This window comes from Calidris pugnax, unplaced genomic scaffold (assembly GCF_001431845.1).
Source record: "Calidris pugnax isolate Ruff unplaced genomic scaffold, ASM143184v1 scaffold9, whole genome shotgun sequence".
NCBI lineage: Eukaryota > Metazoa > Chordata > Aves > Charadriiformes > Scolopacidae > Calidris > Calidris pugnax.
This window is the reverse complement of record NW_015090778.1, coordinates 5803436-5827483: the sequence shown is the minus strand read 5'-3', so window position 1 is coordinate 5827483 and position 24048 is coordinate 5803436. Positions and strand designations below refer to the sequence as shown.

Sequence of the window (24048 nt, the reverse complement as noted above, 5' to 3'; positions counted from 1 at the left end):
CTGACTGTGTTTTCAATCCTCTTCAGAAACAAGAGTTGAAATAAAAGAATCTGTCCGGGGACAGGATATCTTCATCATACAGACAATCCCCAGGTAAGGGGCTCCTGGCTCAGTTTTACAGCTGTGATAACGCCTTCAATTTCTGGTTCAGCAGATTGTTTGATAGGTTTGCTCTCCGTTGGCCAGCAGGATAACCAGTCTGTTTCCTGTGTTGACATTGCTTTGACTCCACGTTTAAGACACCACATAGTGTTAAGCTGTTAAAATTCCCAGAGGATCGCTTGCGCCACAGCAAAGTGAGAGGCTTCCCATCAAATAGCGTGTGTCGCTTGAGGCAAGAGCAAGTATGACTGATGGCTTCAAGTGAAACACCCCTGGTCTGTGTATTGGTGCCCTTGCAGGCTCAGTTGCTTGGTGATTTGACTGGCATTTCCATTTTGGGATGTGTAATTTCTTCTGCCTTCCAATTACCAAGCAGCAGAGCCAGCAACAAACAGCACCTATTGCTTTCATTACAGCCTGGGTTACTCTTTCCCCTTTCACTGTAGTGATGTGAAACTGAGCTCAGGTGGAAGGCCCTAGCTTCCCCCCTGTACTTTTATAGTTCTTGATGATGTTGGGGCTTTTAGTGGGCAATTTTGTTTTTTATTTCGGGCTGTTCTAACCGTGGAGTAAGAGGAAGAAGTGCTGTGAGTAACCAGGGGCTGGAAAACCAGTTGCTGACCCCAGGAGCCTTGCTGTTTGCTGGCTGAGGAAGAGTGTAGTGAGATAGCACTGGTGTGGTGGGAAGGGAGCCCACATACAAATTGATTTTTGTTGATAATTGCAAAATGACCCAACTATGAGTAGGGCAGGTGCTGTTGTCAGAGATGAGGTATTGACAGGATACCTTTTGCACAATTAGCAAAACAAGGATATTCCTGCTCTAACAGCTTTTTCCAAGTTACCAAATTCTGCTCAGATATTGAAGATCACAAGAACTGATAAGTACCAGAGCTCAAGCGGGGAGCAGAATACCCTTGAAACGGAATTTTAACTTGCTTGCCAAAGGAATGGAGCCCAGTGAGAATTCAAGTTCATTTTCTCTTTTATAGTCTTGGCCTGGTGTTAAAGAAATCAGTAGGACTACAAGATTAGTGTGCTTGTTTCTGAAGTTCCTCTTGCAGACTGAGATGTTTTCCTAGAGCTTATCTCTCTCCAGAGGAGAGATGCTCCAAGTGTTTCCTCCCTCAGGGAGCAACAAAAACTCCACGAGATGAAAATCCGCAGATGCAGGATTATGTTTTGGGTGAATAGTGCCATTATTCTGTCCCTCATGAGAGCTGTCTCTGAAATAACTTGTAACCGAGAGCTGTGTAAACATGAGACAGATAAGGTATTTGGAGAGGATAACTCAGAGCATTAGGGACAGCAATAGTTTTGGGAGGGGAAAACCTCCCCTGCTTTTAACTTGTTGATCCCTTTGTTTTTCCGTAAACTCAATTCAATGTTATGGGGCAAGAAATGGATCCTTTTTAGCCAGAATGTTCAAGTCCCTCCGGGTGAGGAGTCACTGTTGTGCAGCCGAGTCATCTTTTATACTTAAGCTGTAGCTGTCTCTTGCTGCATTGCTGGAGAGGACAGGTTCAAGGGTGTCTCAGTTTTGCAGTGGGTTTCAGGGAGCTTTGCAGGAGAGTAAAAAGAAGCAGCTGTGTCAAATAATGTCAAATAGGACTTCATGCTCAGTAGCAGTTTGAAAAGCAAACAAAATATTAGGACTTAATAGGAAAGGAGTGGATGCCAAACAAAATATTAGGACTTAATAGGAAAGGAGTGGAGAGGGAAACAACCTTGTTATGCTGCAGTGTGGATTCACAGTCTGCATCTTAAATGCACAGAGAGAAGAAGACGACCTGAATATTAGATACAAAATCCCTGTCCAAAAAGCATAAAGCAGAACTAAAAAAGTTACAAAGGCAGGTATTGTCCAAGACCGTTGGTGTGTGGACTTGCATTCCTATGAGGGAAAACCATATAGCTCATGCTTAGACTGTAGAAAAACGAAGGAGTTGGTGGTTTAATAATAGGTTAAAAGCAAAAGGAGTCTTTTTGTGCTGAGTGTTGGTGCTGGTTGTTGCAAAGTCAATTGGCAGCTTTGCGTAAGGCGTTTGCTCAGCCCCGAGAACAGGGATCTCCAGGAATGGCTCAGGCAGGGATGGGGAGCAGCAAGGGAGGCTCCAGGCTGCTGGAGAGGGGTGGTGAACAGGACGTTGGGGACAGCTGAGCTGGCTCTGAATGTCCTGGTAATGAGCTGACAGTCCCCGTGTGTGGTCTTGGCTCAGGCTTTCCAGCAGTAACTATGAGCATGGCTTCCAGGCAGGAGGTGGGGAGGGCAGCAAGGAAGGATGCTCTCCTGGGTACCTGTTTTGGAGATGCTGTGGCTGGGATTCCACTGAAGATGTTATTTCCCCCAGTTAGTCCCCACCCCAAGCTGGGTCAGTGCCCTTTGCGGATCCATGTGATTTCTGGCTCAGCATGAAGCATCCAGGAGGACGTGCTGGAGGGCCAGACACATCCACCTCTGCCTAGTGCCAACTGCTCTGCAGGAGCTTCCCAGAGTCCAGCGTGGGGTCCTGCTTGAATATCAAGAGAGGTGCTGCTCCTCAAGTCATTTCTCCATCTGTATGGCTACCAGTGTCCCATAGCCATGCCAAGAATGCTGGTGCTTTTCAAAATCAATGGTAACCCTTTCTCTCAGGAGCAGTCTTGCTCTCTGTCTGCTTTTCACGTGACTATATATAGTTTAAAGATTTTATTTATTATTTTTTAATTTGAAAAATAATGGTGGGAAATAACTGAATTTCCTGGATGAACTTTGAATAGGCTTAAACTTGGCCACTTTGTTTTCACACAACACTGATAGTAGCATCTTTTTCTCCTCTCACGGCCCCACTGGCACAGTTAAAACACCAAAGGGAAGAAACAGTTCTTTGTTTGCTCGTTGTCCTACGTGGCAGGGGGCTGTGTTTTATGTAATTCTTGGCTGGGTGCTTCCGAGCTAACAAAGCTTTCCTGTGTGTAAATGGCATTGTGTGTGAGGGCTGGCGGGGCCAGAGGGAGAACAGAGACCCAGAGCCCTCACAAATGAAGAGGCACAAGCAGAGGTTAATTTCTGAAGGAAGGGGGGAGCGATGGAGAAGTGGGAATGGTTAGGGATTTGTCACAGGTCACACAGACAGAGGCTTAGAAAATGGGATCTCTGAGCTCCTGGGCAAGTTGTCCCCAGTGGTCAGGAGGAAAACGGGTCCTCAAGCAATGTCTGGGTAACATCCAAAAACCTCTCCAGAGCTTTAAGCTGCTCTGTGCTGTTTATTCCTCTGCTGCTGTGTGGAAAGATGTGGTCAGTCTATGCTTTGTCACCAGGGACTCCACCACTGAGCCACCCCAGCATTGCCCTGCTGGGGACCTGTCTGTGGAAGTGGTGTGTCATTTGAGGCTGTCCCTGCTGAAAACCCCCAAGTGAGAGCGTTTGCATTTGTAGTAGCATTGCCTGTCCCTCTGGCTTCTCTGAAGTGCATGTTCTTCAGTTCCCAAATGGTCTCCAGTCAGTTTGTGACAATGCAGATAATGTCTCTTGGTCTTGCCTTTAAGGATCTAAAAGGGCTTGGCTTTTCTTTTTCCCCTTCCCAGAATGAATTAAAATGCAGATTAATGCAACCCTGCTGGGCCACACCAGTCATCATGGTGAACCAAACTGAAAATAGGGTTTTGTGTATATTCCTTGCTGTGGTCCACAGATATGTTCTGCCTATGTTGCTTTTTTGTTTGGTTTGTTTTTCTTTTTTTTTCTTTCAAGAAACAGTCATTTGTTTGGTTTTCTTTTTTTTTTTTTTTTCTTTCAAGAAACAGTCATTGAGCACTTACTGTGCTGTTCCTTCCATCTTTAGATAAGCTAGATAGTGTGGAGATGCTGACCCCCTCCAACGCTGTGCATCTGGACTTTGAAGTGCAGTATTTCTTAAGGCAGGAAAAATAACTTGCCTTTACATTGTTGAAAACACCCTAATAAATCCAGGGTGATGAAGTTGTGTTGGCTGTATGTGTGCTGCTTGTTTAAAAGTCCATTTTATTTCAAAATACTCTATGTGAAGTGACATTTGTTCCAACATAAATTAAAAAAAAAAATGCCTTTTTTTTTCGTTTTGTTGTCATGATGGAGGGAAATCATTATACACTTCCTGCAGTTGTGTTGGCTGTATGTGTGCTGCTTGTTGAAAAGCCCATTTTATTTCAAAATACACTGTATGAAGTGATATTTGTTCCAACATAAATTAAAAAAAAAATGCCTTTTTTTTTGTTTTGTTATCATGATGGAGGGAAATCATTCTACACTTCCTGTTAGAATACAAAATCAAATGCTGGTCCCCAGCTCCTGAGTGCTGGAGTTGTGTCCTGTACCTACAACAGTTGATTGTAATGTGCTGTGGCATGATGGAAAGAGTAAGATTACCATCTGGGTCTTGCATACATTAGCATAAGATATAGCATTATTTGCTTGGAAGTTTGGTGAGGAGAGGTGTGGGTATGAAAGGAGTTGCACTGGAAAAACACCTGCTAATGTTTGGAATGGTTTTCAAATCTCCTAGAGACGTGAACACGGCTGTCATGGAGCTGCTGATAATGGCCTATGCACTGAAGACTTCCTGTGCCAGGAACATCATCGGGGTCATCCCTTACTTCCCCTACAGCAAACAGAGCAAAATGAGGAAGAGGGGCTCCATAGTCTGCAAGCTGCTGGCTTCCATGCTCGCCAAGGCAGGTGAGTGTCCGGTGCATCTAGCTGCTGGGCATCCCAACGGGCATCTTGTTGGAGAGGTGTGGGTATGAAAGGAGTTGCACTGGAAAAACACCTGCTAATGTTTGGAATGGTTTTCAAATCTCCTAGAGACGTGAACACGGCTGTCATGGAGCTGCTGATAATGGCCTATGCACTGAAGACTTCCTGTGCCAGGAACATCATCGGGGTCATCCCTTACTTCCCCTACAGCAAACAGAGCAAAATGAGGAAGAGGGGCTCCATAGTCTGCAAGCTGCTGGCTTCCATGCTCGCCAAGGCAGGTGAGTGTCCAGTGCATCCAGCTGCTGGGCATCCCAAAGGGCGTCTTGTTTGTCTGTTCTTTGCCCTTTTGATGTTGGGATGTGCCGAGCCCTTGAGCCACTTTGGAGGAATTCATCTTCTTCAGCTTCGCTTTATTTCTTTGTAACTTGCACCTGGGGACGTGGCCTAGAAGTGTCAGATTGAAATAGAGTGTCAGCCTAGTGCTGTGACTTACCACATGCCTGTTTCTCGTTGTGCCTTTGGAACTTTTTACATTAACCTGTTTGTGCTTATGTTATCACATGGCGTAATAATCTGAGTAATAGCTAAATAGTCTGGAAAACTGAGATATTCAAGGAACTCAGCCTTGTGGGAGTTGTCTCATTGAATTATCTTTTTTTTTTTTCATAGGTTTAACACACATTATCACTATGGACCTTCACCAAAAGGAAATTCAAGGCTTCTTCAGCTTCCCAGTAGACAACTTGAGAGCATCCCCTTTCTTGCTTCAGTATATACAGGAAGAAGTGAGGTTACTCTAGTTCTATATATATCAACTTGTCCTAACTCATCTTAATGTGATAGCAGGATTGGGCCTCCGCTTACGCAGAGGTTGTGTTGTCAGGCTAGGTCAATCCTTCTGGTAATGAATTCTTTCTCAGGGGGTACCTATTGCATGTTTCTTAAGAAAGTGGGAAAATATTACATTGTATGATTGTACCTGGATAGAAATTGAACTCCTGACCATAAGCAGCAGATGAGGTCGCTCTCTGTAGAGTTAGTGCCATTTCAGAGATTTATGCTATTTATGTTCTAATGGCCTTTTAAATCCTGTTAAACTGTCTCCTCTCGCCCTTTGTTCTGCGGTGGATGTCTGTGGATGTCTGACTGCTCTGAATTATTGATAGACTTTGTCTTGGGCCGAGCGTAGAAATGCTGAGCACAGGAGGGCTGAGGGCAGGGCACAGAGGTATTTTTTTTTTCCAATGTGTGAAAGATGATGCTTTATGCCCACGTGGTGTTTTTTTTTTTCCAATGTGTAAAAGATGATGCTTTATGCCCACGTGGTGGGAGCAAGGCTTCCCTGTACAGGGAGAGTGAGCTCTGGGTTCACACCTTCCCCTGCTGGGATTTGATACCTCTGGCCCCCAGGGTCCATCACTATCCCTTCCCCACACTGTGTGTGGTGCCCTGTGTCCCATAGCCCTGCAGACCAGAATACACTAATACTGGTGGTGAAAATGAGTGCAGCTGCCCAGTTTCTTGCCACGAACTGAAGATTTGGGTCTGGGGAAGGAGAGCGGTGCGATTATTCAGCCATGTAATCAAATCACTCACTAGCAAGAAGGTCTTTACTGAAATAATTTTCTATTACATCCAGATTCCAGATTACAGAAACGCGGTTATTGTAGCCAAATCTCCTGATGCAGCTAAAAGGTAAGTGGATGCTTTACTAGCTGGTTAAAGTAACTTGGAAGAGATCTGGGCTGATGGGAGATATGCCAGGAAAAATATGGGAGGGCCTCAAATGGCTCAGCAATCTGGTCTCTAAGCCTTTTGCTGCTGGAAACGGGATGGATGTCTGTAGTGGGGCACATGGGCAGCTGAATTTTGCAGCCTGTGGGCGTAAATTCTGGAGGTCTCTTCTGCTGCTGCAGAGCTCAGTGGTTCACCTGGGGCCAGGATCAGACTTGCTGCATGAGTTTCAGCAGTGCCTGACCATCTCAGCAAGCATTTAGCATATGGAGGAACAGCCTGTGGTGGAGCCAAGGGATAGAGTGGGCTTTGGGATATTAAAGGAGGAATGAGAAGTAGCTTCCAGTGAAGTTTCTTGCTGGGGAACAGCCACAGAGGTGCAGCCTGTGCTTGCCCTGTTGGGTTTGGGAGAGACCTGCTGCCCTGGGCTGTGGAGCTGCATCTGCCCAACATCCTCCTGACGTGCTGTGGTTGTCCTGCAGGGCTCAGTCTTACGCTGAGAGGCTACGGCTGGGACTGGCAGTGATCCATGGAGAGGCTCAGTGTACGGAGCAGGACATGGATGATGGACGTCACTCCCCTCCCATGGTCAAAAATGCAACTGTGCATCCTGGGCTGGAGCTGCCGTGTAAGATTAAACTTCTCTGCTTAGCTTTGGGGGAAAAAAAAAGGGGGGAAGTTTGGTGGGAAATGACTGTTGGTTTAGCTGTGTAGGTATAACCAACCTAATGGCAGTTGGACCAGTGGAATTTTTCTCATGGAAAGGTTGGTATCAGCAAGTTGTAGGAGAAGACACAGGAGAAGGTTTTTACTTAACTCTTTCTAGCCATCCAGAGCACAAGTATTGTTCTCCTCTGTGCCCACTCGGTGTTGGGACTGACAAACCTCTGATAAAGGTGGTGCTTTTACAGCACTCAGTGACAAAACTCATTGAGCTAATGAAACAGAAAAGAAATGCCAAAGTGTAACTAACATGGGAGTAGCCACTGTGACAGGCTGCTGTCCCCAGCAGGGAGGGAAGGCTGGCCTTTTCTTCCCCTCCTTCTGCAGCCACTGTTATTGCTGGAAATGTTCTTCATCTTGGCAGCCAGGGGATCATCGTCCAGTGTCTGCTTTGACAAGATTTTGAGGCTTGTGTGCCCTAGTGTGAATAAATTCTCCAAGGGCGTTGCCGAGCTGCTTCCTGTGCTCTTGCCATCAATTGATAAACTGCTGATTTGGGACCACAAAGGACAGCTTAAAAAAAAAAAGAGGAAACTAGTATTCTGGGAAATGCAGGCCTCTTAGGATTTTTTTGTATTCCTGGAACAGCAGCAGTCAAGCAACAGCAGTACAATCAAAACCCAGCTCCCTTTTGGGAGGATTTCAGCTTTTGAGGTAGATGGTGGTAGGACAGAAATGAGGAGTGCAGTGAACGTGGCTGAGAACTGAGTGTGGGAAGGGCTGCGTGCTGCTGTGTGTGGTGAGGAGCCATCCATCATGCAGCCAGACTTAATTATACTGGCAGTGGCTGCTGATAAGCGTCTCCTCTTGCCTTTTGAAGTTTAGGGAGACCATCCAGTTTGTGGGGGGAAGGCAGGTAAGACTGCAGGCATTTCCCATTACCCCAGCCATCACTCACCATTTACAACCAGCTAAACAAAGCTTGTGTTGCTGGTGAAACTCCTCTTGGGCGTTGGGGGTTTGGCAATGAATTTTCAGACTGTATCTTGATTGTCCCCCTTCTGACAAGGGGATTTTTTTTCTTGGGCTTCCAACAAACTGGGAATTTGCTTGATTACTCCTGGCCTTTTCCTTCCCCTCTATTCTGAAGAGAATACTGTCCTCTGAAGTAATGCCAGCTGATGTTTGTCTGCTAGCAGGGCATTGATGTGACTGTATCTTTATTTCCAACTGTGTCACTCTAAAGGAAGCTCAACTGTGGGATGTTGCTCTGCTGGAGAGCCCTGTAAAGGGTAGCTCATATGGAAATGTGCCCTTGTCCAGTTTAGTTATGATTTCAATGGAAAATTGTTTTCAGTCCTCTGCTATCGAAACACGAACTAATTGGCTGTGTATCACTGCTTTCTTATTTTATCTCCTGCAGAAACTCTGCACTTGACTAATGACCTTACATTCCTGCATGCCTAAGGCACAAATGTAAAACAGTTAAGCTGTGGCTTCGTTTCTGTCTGTCAGGGGTGAGATGTGGGGTTGATTATGGGATGAGCTTTGTCCAGAACTCTCAGCAGAAAGTTGCTTTTCTTTCCAGTTTTCTAATCTCAATAGATCCCTGGTTTTGAGTGAGTTTTGGGTGAGCTGGGCTGTGTTACTGGCGGTGTGGAATACTGAGGTTATATCTGTCTAAAAGCAGTCTGTAGCTTCTAGAGCATCCTGGTTGTGTCGCAACCTCTGCTGTGGATCCATGCTCTGCCAGACAGAGGTGAAAATGCAGCTGGAGTTAGGGATGGTGGTGGTGAGTGTCTGTGTCTGTACTTACTATCTCTGCTACACCTCATTGTCCAATACAGTCATTTGAAAAGCAACTTCCCACCTTAGGTAGCACATCAAACAAGACCCTTGACCAGCTCTTCCCACCGTCTGTACCGTCACCAGCGATCCTGGTGGTGTATGCTCTGATGGCAGAGGGAGACAGGGTTCAGCTTTGTCCCTGTATGGTTGTTGGTGAGAGGTAGGACACACACTTCCTTGCCCCAAAACTGGCCTGAAAAACCTACAGTTGTTGAAACAAAACCTGTCTCTAGGTCTGCCTGGCTCAGCTACCACAGACCTGGGGCTGGGCAGTGGCAGTGGGGGTGGCTGAGACTAACCATGGAGCATCCTGCTCTGGGCTCCAACCAGATAGGTGTGGAGCCTCCTGTCCTCCCTCTCTAGACTCTGCAGTTCAGGGTCCCTGGCAGTTGTGTTACAGCCAGAAACCTGTGTCTGGGAGCAGCCCCAGAGCCCTACAGCGATGGTTTATGCTTATCTCATTCTTCATGGCCTTCCTAGTGAATTGGCTGGGCTCCTGTGTCCTGGCATGCACCTTTTCTCCCTATTCTAATAGACATCATGTGCATTTAATTAATGTTAAGCAGTGTAATGGCTTATTTATTGTCCTGAAAGCATAGCCTGATGCGTTACTCTGATTTGGTGGCATATGGAGCCATAACAGAAAAATGCCAAAGGTGCTTTCAATCGCACTTCTTAAAGTGCTGGGGCTGAAGTGGCAGCAACAGCTCGTGTCACTGAAAACCCAGAAATCGGAGCCTTTGAGACAGGATGTCACTCTGAGGTTATTCTTTGGTTGGGTGCTCTTTGTGTCTCAAAGCTTGCAGCTGGCTCGAGGCGGCGCTTTAACAAATGCATGTGGACTCTTTGCGCGTTTCCTCGTCCTTGAGAAAAGGAGTGGGGCACCATCTGTTAAATCATTTCAGTGGTTTTGAAATTCAGTGCTTTATACAGATAGCTAATGGGCTGCTTCAAACCCAGAGCCCAGCAAACCGCTGTGAAGGAAAAGAGTTAGGGTGAAAAAGAACGTGGCTGAGAACTGAGTGTGGGAAGGGCTGCGTGCTGCTGTGTGTGGTGAGGAGCCATCCGTCATGCAGCCAAACTTAATTATACTGGCAGTGGCTGCTGATAAGCGTCTCCTCTTGCCTTTTGAAGTTTAGGGAGACCATCCAGTTTGTGGGGGGAAGGCAGGTAAGACTGCAGGCATTTCCCATTACCCCAGCCATCACTCACCATTTACAACCAGCTAAACAAAGCTTGTGTTGCTGGTGAAACTCCTCTTGGGCGTTGGGGGTTTGGCAATGAATTTTCAGACTGTATCTTGATTGTCCCCCTTCTGACAAGGGGATTTTTTTTCTTGGGCTTCCAACAAACTGGGAATTTGCTTGATTACTCCTGGCCTTTTCCTTCCCCTCTATTCTGAAGAGAATACTGTCCTCTGAAGTAATGCCAGCTGATGTTTGTCTGCTACCAGGGCATTGATGTGACTGTATCTTTATTTCCAACTGTGTCACTTTAAGGGAAGCTCAACTGTGGGATGTTGCTCTGCTGGAGAGCCCTGTAAAGGGTAGCTCATATGGAAATGTGCCCTTGTCCAGTTTAGTTATGATTTCAATGGAAAATTGTTTTCAGTCCTCTGCTATCGAAACACGAACTAATTGGCTGTGTATCACTGCTTTCTTATTTTATCTCCTGCAGAAACTCTGCACTTGACTAATGACCTTACATTCCTGCATGCCTAAGGCACAAATGTAAAACAGTTAAGCTGTGGCTTCGTTTCTGTCTGTCAGGGGTGAGATGTGGGGTTGATTATGGGATGAGCTTTGTCCAGAACTCTCAGCAGAAAGTTGCTTTTCTTTCCAGTTTTCTAATCTCAATAGATCCCTGGTTTTGAGTGCGTTTTGGGTGAGCTGGGCTGTGTTACTGATGGTGTGGAATACTGAGGTTATAGCAGTCTGTAAGCTTCTAGAGCATCCTGGTTGTCTCACAACCTCTGTTGTGGATCCATGCTCTGCCAGACAGAGGTGAAAATGCAGCTGGAGTTAGGGATGGTGGTGGTGAGTGTCTGTGTTTGTACTTACTATTTCTGCTACACCTCCTTGTCCAATTCTATCATTTGAAAAGCAACTTCCCACCCTAGGTGGCACATCAAACAAGACCCTTGACCAGCTCTTCCCACCGTCTGTACCGTCACCAGCGATCCTGGTGGTGTATGCTCTGATGGCAGAGGGAGACAGGGTTCAGCTTTGTCCCTGTATGGTTGTTGGTGAGAGGTAGGACACACACTTCCTTGCCCCAAAACTGGCCTGAAAAACCTACAGTTGTTGAAACAAAACCTGTCTCTAGGTCTGCCTGGCTCAGCTACCACAGACCTGGGGCTGGGCAGTGGCAGTGGGGGTGGCTGAGACTAACCATGGAGCATCCTGCTCTGGGCTCCAACCAGATAGGTGTGGAGCCTCCTGTCCTCCCTCTCTAGACTCTGCAGTTCAGGGTCCCTGGCAGTTGTGTTACAGCCAGAAACCTGTGTCTGGGAGCAGCCCCAGAGCCCTACAGCGATGGTTTATGCTTATCTCATTCTTCATGGCCTTCCTGGTGAATTGGCTGGGCTCCTGTGTCCTGGCATGCACCTTTTCTCCCTATTCTAATAGACATCATGTGCATTTAATTAATGTTAAGCAGTGTAATGGCTTATTTATTGTCCTGAAAGCATAGCCTGATGCGTTACTCTGATTTGGTGGCATATGGAGCCATAACAGAAAAATGCCAAAGGTGCTTTCAATCGCACTTCTTAAAGTGCTGGGGCTGAAGTGGCAGCAACAGCTCGTGTCACTGAAAACCCAGAAATCGGAGCCTTTGAGACAGGATGTCACTCTGAGGTTATTCTTTGGTTGGGTGCTCTTTGTGTCTCAAAGCTTGCAGCTGGCTCGAGGCGGCGCTTTAACAAATGCGTGTGGACTCTTTGCGTGTTTCCTCGTCCTTGAGAAAAGGAGTGGGGCACCATCTGTTAAATCATTTCAGTGGTTTTGAAATTCAGTGCTTTATACAGATAGCTAATGGGCTGCTTCAAACCCAGAGCCCAGCAAACCGCTGTGAAGGAAAAGAGTTAGGGTGAAAAACTGGAGTGAGAGTAGGGCTGTTCCTGCTTCCCTACGCCCATCTCTTCCCTGTGTTTGGGCTGGGCACCAGGATGATGTCTGTCCTTCCAGGTCTGTCTCTTCACAAAACAGTTTGTTCCTGAGCAGCCTTTTGCTCACAGGCTCTGTTGCAAATGCAGCATTATTTTACTTGGTGACTATCGCTTTAATGCACGCTGTCAGCTCCAAACAGAATTTGGTTTAGCATTCCTTAACCCATTTTTGACCACTCAATTAAGGCAACAGGTTTATGCACCTGGGAATGCTGTTTCTTTGTGCTGGTGATCACATCTCCCCTTTAACATGTGGTACTTTGGGGTATATTACTTGTGTCAGAATGAAAGTACAGATTAGAGCGATAGGCTGATTGACTTATTTCCCCACCACCTCTCAGTGTTCTTTGATATTCTTAGTTGATAAGTGGTGGTTGGTTTTTTTCTTCCTTTTTTTTTTTCACCCCCCTAAAAGCTACAGATACCACAAGCATCTTTTCTTACTCTCTAGAAATAAACAGCAACTTTTTAAACGTAAACTCGTACATAATCCAAGGGGTTACACCAGGCAGAAGTACAGCTGTGGCTTACTTCTGTTGCCCTCTTTTGTCTACATACAAATAGAGGTTTTGTGTCTGGGAGGAAAATGTTCTTTATTATTTGAATCCCTTTTCAAGTCACCTTCTTGTAGCGATTCTGACTTGCACATCTTGGTATGTCCAAAGATTTTTGAAGAAGGAGAAACTGGCCACAGTAACCCTTGCGTAAGCTCTCGTCATGGTGGAGCAATCAAAGTTCTCTTGCAATTTGATGTGGTTGTGGGTAGATCTTTGGCTTGCAACTTTTTTCTTTTCTTTGCAGAGAAAATTGAACAAGAAAAAGGGAGAACATCTCTTTAGGAGCCGGGTAGGTCGACATGTTGCCTACCATACTTTAAAGTAAAAAATAAGATGCAGCATTTAAAAACAGACAAGAGGTGCAAAGCACTGCTAATGTTGCTGGCTGCTGTCTTAGCCTTTGAGCATAGCAAGGAACGTGTCTGCTTCCCTTATGGAATGGGAGGATACAGATTTGCTGAAAATTCTTGTGTTTATCAGTAAAACGGTGCTGAATTTCAGCTCCCTCAGGTCTTAGGAAAGAGTTTTCCCTATCCTGGCTGTTGTAAGCAGAAATGGTGCTCATGTGTGGATGCAGACAGAGGATGGGATGGCAGCCAGATGTAATCCTTTTGGTATTTCACAGCTCCCACCGGGAGTTTTGTTACTGTCCAAGCTAGATAATAAACTAATAACTAATCCAAGCAGGTACGTAGTGCCTGTAATTGAAATTTATGGTCTGCTTATCTGATGTGATGCTTAATCCTCGTTTATTACAAGTACTCTTCCTTCTCATCAGAATATTTACCCTACAGGATTTAGACATGACTCTGCATTTGATAGGAGACTCAGAAATAGCAGTGCAAGGGAGGCTGGGGAATCTATGCTCCAAAGAGCAATTAACTCTGAAGTCCAAGGTAGCTGTGACTTTAGCCGCAAAACCTAGCTATGAGTAATGGAACTTTGTTCAAAACAGAACTACTGGACACCTTTTATACAATTTTAATAGGTTTATGGAAAACCAGTCAGTGAAGCAGGTCACCCCCATGAAGAATGGCACTATATGGGAATCTTTGGAGCTGTGGTCCTTATAATTGTTCTCATCACATCCCTCAGCCTGACTCACTCACCCAGCTGTGCTGGCACTCTCAGCATTCCCAGGCACTGTTGAGTTGTGGGAATAGTACTGGGTCAGCCTGCTGTGCAGGGTGGGGAGTTTCATGTAGGACTTTTTTGACCCAGGAAGGCAGAAATCAATCTTCAGACAGACTTTTTGATGGGCAATGGCTTGTGTTCTCGTGCCGCTCAGGTATTATATGGAAGTAGGTTATCTTAAAGAGGAAAAAATCTTGCTATTAAGGGTGTCCAAAACTCCTTGGCACTTGAGAAGCCTCTATGGCCAGCGTCCTGGCAAGCCTTGAGTTTATGAAGAGGAGGAGGAGTACAAAGTGTCTCGGTAGAACACTTTGCTGCACACTGGATGCTTCAGTAGTTAGACGAGCCCAGATTATCACCTGATGACATGTGTGTGCCCACCACCGTGTCCTTCCGTGCTGGGAGTTTTTGTACTGTGTTCACTGTATAAACCAGCACCCTCTGGCAAGTAAGAGCTTTGGCTTAGGGACAGCAGGTCCCTGGCCAGTGCCAGAGGCTGGGTGCTGTTTGGTGTGAGTCTCAAGGCTTGTGTTACGTCTGGGCACTCCCAGTGCATCCTGGTTCATAACTCTTGTTAGTTTTCATACTGCTGCTGGAAGCTTTTCGGGATAAGGGATAAATCCTGTTGAATGTGTAGTGTTTGCCTGAGTTGTGTCAGTGCAGAAGTAATGCCAGGAGGGAGTGGAACCTTATTTTCTGGTTCATCTCTTCACCAGGTGTGGGATAGCACAGCTTATCAATGTGTACTTTTGCTTCCAGTTGCTGATTGCACCGAGCTTGTGGAAGTAAGTTTGAACTGGATTTTTGTCCTGCTCTTTCCATTAAAACACTTCTTTAAAAAAAAAAAAAAATTTTCAACAAACTTTGCTTCTGCAAGCTTCCTTAAGCTTTCTCTGGCTGAGCAGGTAGTATTAGGGTCCTTACACCCTATGGAAGAGCCATGTGTGTTTGCTGGTATGAGAGAAAGCAAGCAAGTGGCAGTGCTAGCATCAGGTCCTTCAGATGAATTGAGTCCAGCAGGTGAAAAATTGCACCTTGTAAAGCCCTTTGAGAAGTGTTGCTCAGATTGTTGTTCCCAATCGTGAGACTCTCCCCCCTTTTTCTTTGAGTCCTGTTCTGGAGGACAGAGAATGTCAGTGACACGTCCCATGAACTAGGTGCTGCTCTGTAGTTCTCCTTGCACGGGGGTCTGTTAAGATATTTGGATTTGCTTCCTGTCCCTCAGGGCAGTACGAGGTCCCCACAGAAGCTGAGAGTTTCATCTTTATGCAGCAATGCTGCTCATTTAAGGAGGAAGACGATGGTTAAACCAGTAGTTACCCACGTAGGTGGGTGTCAGGGTAATGTAAAGCACATGTCTGTGTCTGTGCAGCAATGTAAGACACAGTTAAGGGCTGAGCCTCTTGTGTGGTGGAGCTGCTGTGGTTTGACTTCAGGCTAACTGACCTGGGCTTTTTTTTTTTTTCTTCTTTAGTGATGATGGCCAAGGAGAAACCGCCAATAACTGTGGTTGGAGATGTTGGAGGAAGAATTGCCATCATTGTGGTATGAGTGTGATGGAGAAGGGAGGGTTGGGTGGTGGCTTCCTCCCAGCATCTTTTCCTGAGCTGCTTTATCCCAGAGGGTTGGAGTCGCTGCTGGGGTGGGAACATGATTGTTGCCACTGTTTTCTTCAGTTCTGCTGGTGACCTTGGTTATTTCAGCTATCTGTTGAAAACCCTTTGTATTCAGCACTTTAAGCCCTGAAATCTCCTTGCTCCCTTGAATCGACAAATATGAGGTATCTACAAATACCCAACAAATCCAGGACATGCAGAGAAATCTCCTCAAAAAAAAAAAAAAAACCAAAACAACCCCAACCACCCAAACAAAACAAACTTGTGGAGCTTCTCATACTTGCTGTGCCATGCTGCAGTCTAAGGGGTCAACATGCAGCTACTATCACCATGAAAAAAAAATAATAAATACTATGTGGGAGATAAACTCTGTCTGTCTGTGTGCACATGCGGGGACTGATTTGTTTCCAAGACACAACATTTGTTTTACACACTAGCAAAAAGGCCCATAAATTAGAGAAATGGTGTTCACAGATTGAAGTTGTGCGTGTGGCTGGTTTTGCATCTCAACAGCAGCTGAAGTAGCCAGGGATTATTTTTTTTTTTTTTGGCTGTGTGCATGGCCAGAGCTGCAGTACTTTGCAGATCCACTCCTGCCCTGCAGGCACAGTAAACCTCTGGTTGTGATGCTATTTCTGTTTCTTCTTAGGATGACATCATCGATGACGTGGAAAGCTTCGTAGCTGCGGCAGAGATCCTGAAAGAGCGTGGAGCCTACAAGATTTTTGTGATGGCTACTCACGGGCTCCTGTCAGCAGATGCCCCCCGTCTCATAGAGGAATCTTCCATCGATGAGGTACATTCTGGACTGTGGAAGAAGGGCTGGCTTTGGCCAGGTTGATTTTAAGGACTAAACCCCACAAACTGATGTTCTTCCCCTGCCACATAACTCATCTCTGAAATGACTGCTTTCATCAGATGCTTTCAATTAGCTGGTTCTTCATTTAGGGAAGGGTAAAAAAAAAAAGTGTGTGTGATTAACACTTGTTCAGATCAGAGCTGCTTCTCTGTGTATGTTTTCTCCCTAATGCACAGATATTAGTCATTCCTGCCTGGTCACTTCCCTCACTGCAGCTGGGTGCATGTGACAGTGTTCTTGCTGTACAGGCCTTCTCCCTGTCCCTTTCCACAGCTGACAATGGGCTGTTGGGTACATTAAGATAAAATTTCAAACCTCACCCTTAGTAACAAATGAGTCGGATCCTGCGATCTCAATGGACCCGTCAGCCTGTGTGGGGGTGGCTGTTGTAGAGTTATGCTGATCCCCTCAACAGATTGACTGTCATGTAGGGAAAACCATTTATTTTAATCTTTTTTTCCTAACACACAAGGATTTCTTCCCCTGAGCTGTGAAACTCCACTCGGCACAAGGATTTCTTCCCCTGAGCTGTGAAACAGCAGGTACACACCGCTCGGAGTTATTCTAGGGTAGCTGTTGAGTGAGAGAGAGCTTATCAGCGGCACAACTAATGATCTTTTCTTTCTGGCACTCCGTAGGTGGTAGTAACCAACACAGTTCCTCACGAGGTACAGAAGCTGCAGTGCCCCAAGATAAAGACTGTGGATATCAGTTTGATTCTTTCTGAAGCCATCCGACGAATCCACAACGGCGAGTCCATGGCCTATCTCTTCCGCAACATCACCGTCGATGACTAGACCTGGCTTCCACGAGAGAAGGAAACATGCATGAAAAGGCAATACCATAATTTATAGGCATAACACAACTGTTTATTCTTGTAGAAGCGTGAAGGTTTTCAGAGTCTTGAGCCATGAGATCTAATGGGGAAAAAAAAAAATCAACCTGACCAGCACTTTACAGGTGTATAGAAGCAGCCACTGGCATTGGGCAGGATTACATCTTAATTGAGAGAGATGGAGAAATGAGGTGGTGTTGAATTTTTAAGTTCCTTTAATTATTGTTTGTTCTTTTTTTTTTTTTCCTCTAGTGTGTTATCCCTTGCCCTGTAGGGGGGGAAAGAAAAGCTAAAAAAAAAAAAGTAGCTGTCAGCTTATGAGAAGGGAATAGAGAGTGCTCGTTGCTGCGTGTGGGCAGCGAGAGGAGACAGCCCTTGGGGTTTCTGTTTCTGACTGTGACTCGCTCGAGAGCACAGAAGGGAGCGCTTCGTTCCGGCGCCTGAACTGCCTGCTGCTGGCAGAGCAGCTCCTTGCATGTTGAGTGGCCTCTCATCCCTTGCACAGCTTAGCAGGGACATTTCAGCAAAACCAAGTTAGCGGAACATGCAGAAAGGGCAGCTTAGGGCAACCCATTCACAGGGCTACTCGCATCCTGGTGCTGGGAACAAGCTCACGTGCATCTCCCAGCAGGACAAAGGAGTGGTAGTTAATGTGCTGGTCTTTTTCATTTTGCGAGCCTTGGATCATTATTGTTCTTCAGTGGCAAGGAACGTGAGGGTCTAGGTCCTCACTCGAACACTTGTCTGCACTGTAAAACCAGGCGCAGTTTCTGGAGGTGCCTGGGGCTGCTGAGTTGCGGCGGTCTCCTGGGGAAGGGGAGTTGGAACAATCTCTGCCTCGAATGCAGCTGTGCTCTCCAAAACACTAACACTGAACCTGCAATAAAAAGCATAGGATTTTTCATTTTTTGGTGCTTTCTGTGAACCCTGTGCCCTCTGAACAGCTGCTGTGTGTGTGCCGTGGGGCTGTTGCTGTCACTGTGCTCACTTGGCAGCTCACAGCCGCCTTCCACGGGGAAGTAGGACTCGCTGCTTGCTCCTTTTTTTATTTGAATGACACTAATCCTTGGCTGGAGGGGATACTTGAGAAAGCAGCACAAGGTGGTTGTGAAGGGGCTGTGTCTCCAGGATGATAGAAGAATAAATTCCCAAACTGTGATCTCAACCCCTTCCCTTGATGAGGCAGGCAAACGCACTCCAGTAAAACCCGTACCGCTCTCTAACCTGCTGATGGGATGAACAAATCCTGCTGGAGGCAGTTGCTTCAGAAGAGCACTGCTGGTGATGGGCTGTCTCTAGCAGGCAGCTGTTGGGTTTTTGCTTATCCTTCAACTTCTCCCTACATCCTTCTCTTCCACTCCAGCATCTAAAAATGTGAATGGTGCCAAGGGGCAGGCAGGGACACACTATCAGCAGGACAAGCTTTGAACACTGGGCAAACGAACGCGCGGGGGAGTTTGTCTTGCAGAACAACGTCCTGTCTTGTAGCCAGTGAGGGCACATGAAAACCCAGAGTGGTTTGGTGTTCTCCGGTATCCAGCACAGATTAACCCTCCAAGCCAGATCCCACAAGGGGTGCTGGATGAGGTCTTAAGGCTCTTGATGGTTTTCCACCCCTAGAAGTGTTCTTTCCAACCCCTAGAGGTGTTCAAGGCCAGGCTGGATGGGGCTTCGAGCAACCTGGGCTGGGGAGGTGGGGTGCAACTAGATGATCTTTAAGGTCCTTTCCAACTCTAACCATTCTGTGTTTTTTCCTGCATTTCCAAAGTACTATGAGCAAACCACAGCTGTACTCTCTGTACTCTGTGACCACGGTGTGGCTCCTTGGCCAGTGCTGTCACATGGTGCTGTGCTATAAGTATTACTGAAGGGATTGACTAAAGGATGTGAAGTCCCTGCAGATGCCTGTGTGGCACCGAGTTCTGAGCCAGTACCACACCATGCTCTTCATACTGGAAGTGTTAAAAATAATGTGAGTAGTATTGCTCTTCTCTCCCCTTCAAACTCCTTGTCAGACCTGCCAGCAGTGAGGTCAGGGCTGCTTGAGTGCTGTTGCCCTGTTCAGGCTTGTTTTTCCTGGGCTGTATTTGGGTAGAGACTGTGGAACTGCAGCACCAGTGAGGAGAGGGTTGTGCTGGTGTCTCCTGGGTCACACTTGGGACCACAGCCCCAGTTATCCTCTGGCCTCGCTTCAGACCTTACCTGACTGTCAGCTAAAAGCAGCTTGGGTTAAACTGAAGCCAGGAGATGTTCCTTATCTGCTTATGTGTTCCTTATCTCCTCTATAAGGAGACATCCTTAACTGCTTTAGGAAAACTGGTACCCTGTATTCAGTGGCCCCCAGAGGTCACCGGGAGGTGGTGGGCTGAGGCTGGTGCACACTAGGATGTGGCATCTGCCCAACTTGACCGGGTTGGGACCTAGGCTGCCATCGTGTCATCAAACCTGCTGTCTCATTTTGCCTTCTGCCCTGAGGTCCACCCCTTGCTGTTGCTGTACCTCTGTCAGCTCTGTGGCCCTGTATCATTTTAGGGTTCTTGGAGCTTTTCCTGCTGGCCCTGGGTGCTGCCTGGAAAGCTGGAGCAGTCCCTGGGTGTAGCTTGAGAGCTCCTGAGTTTGCAGCTCTACCAGTTACTGGAGTTAAGGCTTGGGATCCCTTTTATGAGGGTGAGCTCCTTGCCTCAGTGCATCCAGTTCCCATCTCTTAATCTCTCTGCTCCCTCTTTGAACTCGATCCTCCCAGCTTGGAAAAGAAAAATACTGCACAGCAGCTCTATGTGCTTTTGTTTTAATGCCTGAAATCTCTTGTATCTTTTGGGATCTCTTGTGTCTTTTAAAAATGCAAGGTGTCTGTTCTCCTCCTGCTTGCCTGCTCTCATCCTGCCTTGGGAATTGTCTTCGGGTGCCTCTCCGAAGGGGGGAGATGTCAGTGCTCCCCGACGGTGGGATGCTGGGGCTTGGAGGGGTTTCAGGGACAAGAAGTTTGTGTTGATTCTTTTTGTAAATACTCGCCTGACGGATCACTCGGGTTCAAAGATTTTTCTCAGTGTTTCAACGCTTCCAAGGGTTGTCTGGAAGCATGTGTTTACCTGCATTTCTTTTTTTTCCCCTGCTTATTTGGCTCTTTGCTTCGGAGCAAGGCGCTAGAAAGCCGTGTTGATGCTCTCAGCAGCAGCCTTCCTCCATTCCCGCGTCTAAGGGAGAGGGCAAAATCTGTCATGCTTTTCAATACCTCAAAAAAAAAAAAATAAATTGAGGTGCTTCCTTGGGACTGGTCTCCTCCTGGATGGTTTCAGGCTGGGCTGTGCTGTGTGACTGTGGTATTGTCCCTCCCCAGGGCTCAGCCCTCCTTCCCAGGGACACTCTCCCTGGGCACGGGCTGCTGCAGAGTCCCAGCCTGCGCCAGCTGCATTTTTGGGTGTTAATGTGGAAAAGACAGCAGGGAACCTCGGCGTCTCCCATCCCTGTGGGTAACTTCAGCCCAAGGACCACTAGGGACCAGGGGTGGGGTGTCACCTGGCAATGGGAGATGCTGTGTTGTCCCCTGTCACCCCTCCCACTGCTGGTTTGATCCCTCTGTTGCGAGGAGGAAGGAGGCTGTGGATTGTCAATCCCTCCCACCCATCCTGCTCCCTCCCAGGCAGGAGACTCCTGTCCCCCTTGGGTCCCTCCATGGGTTCAGGCAGGACAGCAACAATGTCCCAGCTGCTGGATGTCACCATCAGGATGACTGAGGTCAAGGCCATCAACTTCATGGCACTGAACAGCCTGCTGTGGGCCATGCTCAGCCACCTGGGCCTGCAGGACCCACCTGCAGAAGGGGGGGGACACAACTCAACCCCCCTGCCTTCCTGGGGGGCAACCAGGCTGCCAAGGCACCCCCTGTCCTGGAGAAGGAGGAGGACATGGCCCAGGGCAGCAGCCCCAGGAGCTGGGGGAGCAGCTTCCTGGGAAGGACCTGCTGCAGGAGACCAGGAGTGGCCCTCAGCTTGCCACCACCACCACGGGGATGCAACTGGGGTCCTCTGGCATCAAGACCACCACCCTGGGGACACAGCCAGGGTCCCCTGGCACCCAGATCACCACCCCAGGGATGCAGTCAGGATCCCTCAGCCTCCAGTAGTGCCTCCAGCTGCTGCATGGAGACAGTGGAATCTCACTGCCAGATCAGGACAGTAGTGCCTCCAGCTGCTGCATGGAGACAATAGAATCTCTGCCAGATCGGGCAGCTTGGCCACCTGAAGGAGCAGATGGCCCAGCTGGAAGCCACCAACTCGGACCATGCTGAGCTGAGAAGCTGCCCTTGCTCCTCCTCAAGGGAGGTGGGAGCCCTGGGAGGGCTTGCAGGGGGGTGTTTGGGTGTGGGGACACCCAGGACTGGGGGCTTGTCAGACTGGAGACCCTGGACCTGAGGGCAAGACTCCCTCATTGACACCATGTCCCTTCGGACCGTGTCCCTTTAGATGAGGAGAACATCACCCTTGGGGGTTGAGTGTCCTCCCTGCAGGGCCTGGCCCGTGACCTGCAGGTGGAGAAGGGGAAGGTGAGTTGGTGGCAGTCCCTGAGGGGGCTGTGGGGATGCTGTGGGGGCTATTGGGCAGGGAGGGGGCAGCTGAAGGTCCCCTGTGCTGGGGTGAGACAGGGGGCTGTGCCACCACCATCTTTCCCAGGTCAGGCAGCTGGAAAGGCGGGGGCTAAGCCTCCCCGTGCCCCCATCTTGCTGGCCAGGTCCATGCTGGTGGTGATGGAGCTGGAGGAGCTGGGACTGCAGGAGAGGAGCAAGGCCATGTTGATGACAGTTGGTGACCAAGACAGTCGAGATGATCCAGGTGAGGTCCAGGGGGGACGTGCCCACCAGCTCCAAGGGGTGGTCCTGGTGGTGGGGTTCCCAGCCACCTTGGCTGGATGGGGACATCGAGCCTCCACAGCACTTGGGCTTGTTGGCTTCATCCATCCCATCTCAGAGCCGATTCCTTCCCCTAAGGCATCATCCTTCTGAGGGTCTCCTCTCCTGGCTGGGCCCCTCTTGGGGACCACAATGTCCCAACCCTGGGGTGGCTGGCTGAGGATGTGCCCCTGTCCACAGCTGGACCACCACCTGGGGGCTTTCTGGCAGCAGGTGGAGGAGCAGAGCAAGAGGATCTTGGAGCAGCTCCAGGAAGAGGCTGATGGTGGGGCTGGGATTATGGTGGGGGACAGTGGTGGCTCCGGGGACATGGCTCACCCCGGTCCCTCTGGCTATCCCAGCTGGTGCCCACATGGTAGTCTGGCACAGGACCAATTTAGGTGGGGATGCTGATGAAGCAGCTGTGCCTTCTCTGGCCACCAGCAGCTCCCCAACATCAGCAGGGGCACGAGGAGGGGTCACCTGCGGGATGGAGCCCTCAGGAACCAAAATTTTGGGGGTGAAGGCTTTCTGGGGTGAGGGCAGGAGATGGTGGCTCGTCCCCCAGGGCAGGGTGTGACATGCAGCACCGCGGAGCTGGGTTGTCACCTGCCATCCTGGCAAAGTGAGGGGATGTAATTAGCATTGACGAAGTGATCAGGGCAGCTGAGATTGCAGGGGTGGGCACCTGCGCCCATCACCCCATGTCCCTGCCTCCCCGTGGGCAGCTGCTGGGTTTTGGAGCTGGTGGCCATGGGCAGGTAGCCCACCACAGAGCTGTGGGGACCACCATGCTGTCACCACCCCATCATGGCACCTCCAGCCCAAGGTAGGGATGACAAAGGTGGGGATACAGCAGGGGAAACTGAGGCTGGGAGGGTGATGCTGAGCATCTGGGGGGGGTCCGTGCCTCAGTTTCCCCCAGGAGAGCTGGGTGTGGGAGGGTCACCTGGGGGTGCTGAGTTTGGCCCCATGGCTCAGCCAGCCCCTTCTCTCCTTCCCAGCAGAACGTGGTGGATCTGTTGGACAAGGACAACCACATCCACAGGGACCAGCTGGACAAACCACTGCCTGCGCTCGTGGGGAAGGAAGGTACAGCTGGAGTGGGCTTGGGGAGAAGATCCCATGGGTGTGGAGAAGGTACAGGTGGAGTGGGCTTGAGAAGATCCCATGGGTTTGAGGAAGGTACAGCCAGAGTGGGCTTAGGGAGAAGATCCCATGGGTGTGGAGAAGGTACAGCTGGAGTGGGCTTGAGGAGAAGATCCCATGGGTGTCACAGGGACAGCAGGGAGGGCAGTGCACCCACAGGGTGCTGGCTTTTCCCCCATCCATGTCCTCTCCTCTTGGTTCCTCTGGTCTCTCCTGCTGCCCCGAGGCTGCAGGGGGGGCCAACTCCTGTCCCTTGCCCCCAGGGCAGCGGGACCACCAGCCAGGCTCATCCCACAGCCACCTCTGCCAGGCACCGGGGCCCCTGTGGGGCAGACCCAGCACCTCAGCACCTGGGGATGGGCAGCTGGTGTTAAAAAAGTGATATTTTTTTTTTAAATTACTAAATTCATTATTATTATTTAATTCATTATTATTATTTAATTAATAAAAAACCTTCAACCTCTTTTTTTGTTTTTTTTTTTTTTCTTTTTAAAAAAAAAAATATTTCTGTGTTGGTCTTTTTGCAATTTCCTTCATAGCATCTATTTGTGCATTTATAAATTTTAATGTTAATCCACAGTCTTAGGACCTCATTCCTTTCCAAGAAGAGGGCTAGATCTACCTGTGCTTCTAGCTACTTTGTGCTGTTCAGCTGATGCAAAGCATCTATAAAGCCACCTTAATCAGTTAAGCCTGATTTATGGCTGCTTTACTTTGCCAGAGCAATACTAAGAAACCAGAATGAGAACTTGGCCTCTATGCTTCTTGTTTCTCTTTTTTTTT

General features: G+C 48.3%; 2 protein-coding genes across 5 annotated transcripts in view; one reads left to right on the top strand and one right to left on the bottom strand.

Annotated features, from left to right (window-relative positions):
- Positions 1 to 18359, top strand: part of PRPSAP1 (phosphoribosyl pyrophosphate synthetase-associated protein 1) — a 29811-nt gene extending 11452 nt beyond the window's left edge. For 3 of the 4 annotated variants that reach the window (XM_014953102.1, XM_014953110.1, XM_014953095.1), the window contains 8 exons: positions 27 to 93; positions 4626 to 4798; positions 5489 to 5604; positions 6459 to 6514; positions 7036 to 7181; positions 15396 to 15466; positions 16187 to 16333; positions 17035 to 18359. In XM_014953102.1, coding sequence (XP_014808588.1) covers positions 27 to 93; positions 4626 to 4798; positions 5489 to 5604; positions 6459 to 6514; positions 7036 to 7181; positions 15396 to 15466; positions 16187 to 16333; positions 17035 to 17193 — 935 coding nt within the window. In that variant the 3' untranslated portion in view covers positions 17194 to 18359. Of the gene's footprint in view, positions 1 to 26; positions 94 to 4625; positions 4799 to 4920; positions 5098 to 5488; positions 5605 to 6458; positions 6515 to 7035; positions 7182 to 15395; positions 15467 to 16186; positions 16334 to 17034 lie in introns of those variants that run through there. The other variant, XM_014953116.1, reaches the window with a different exon arrangement.
- A 2015-nt stretch (positions 18360 to 20374) lies between these two features.
- The window catches only part of UBALD2 (UBA-like domain containing 2), a 6129-nt gene continuing 2455 nt past the window's right edge, over positions 20375 to 24048 (bottom strand). The window contains exon 2 of the mRNA XM_014950070.1: positions 20375 to 20425. Within this exon, the coding sequence (XP_014805556.1) occupies positions 20375 to 20425 (51 nt within the window). The remainder of the gene's footprint in view (positions 20426 to 24048) is intronic.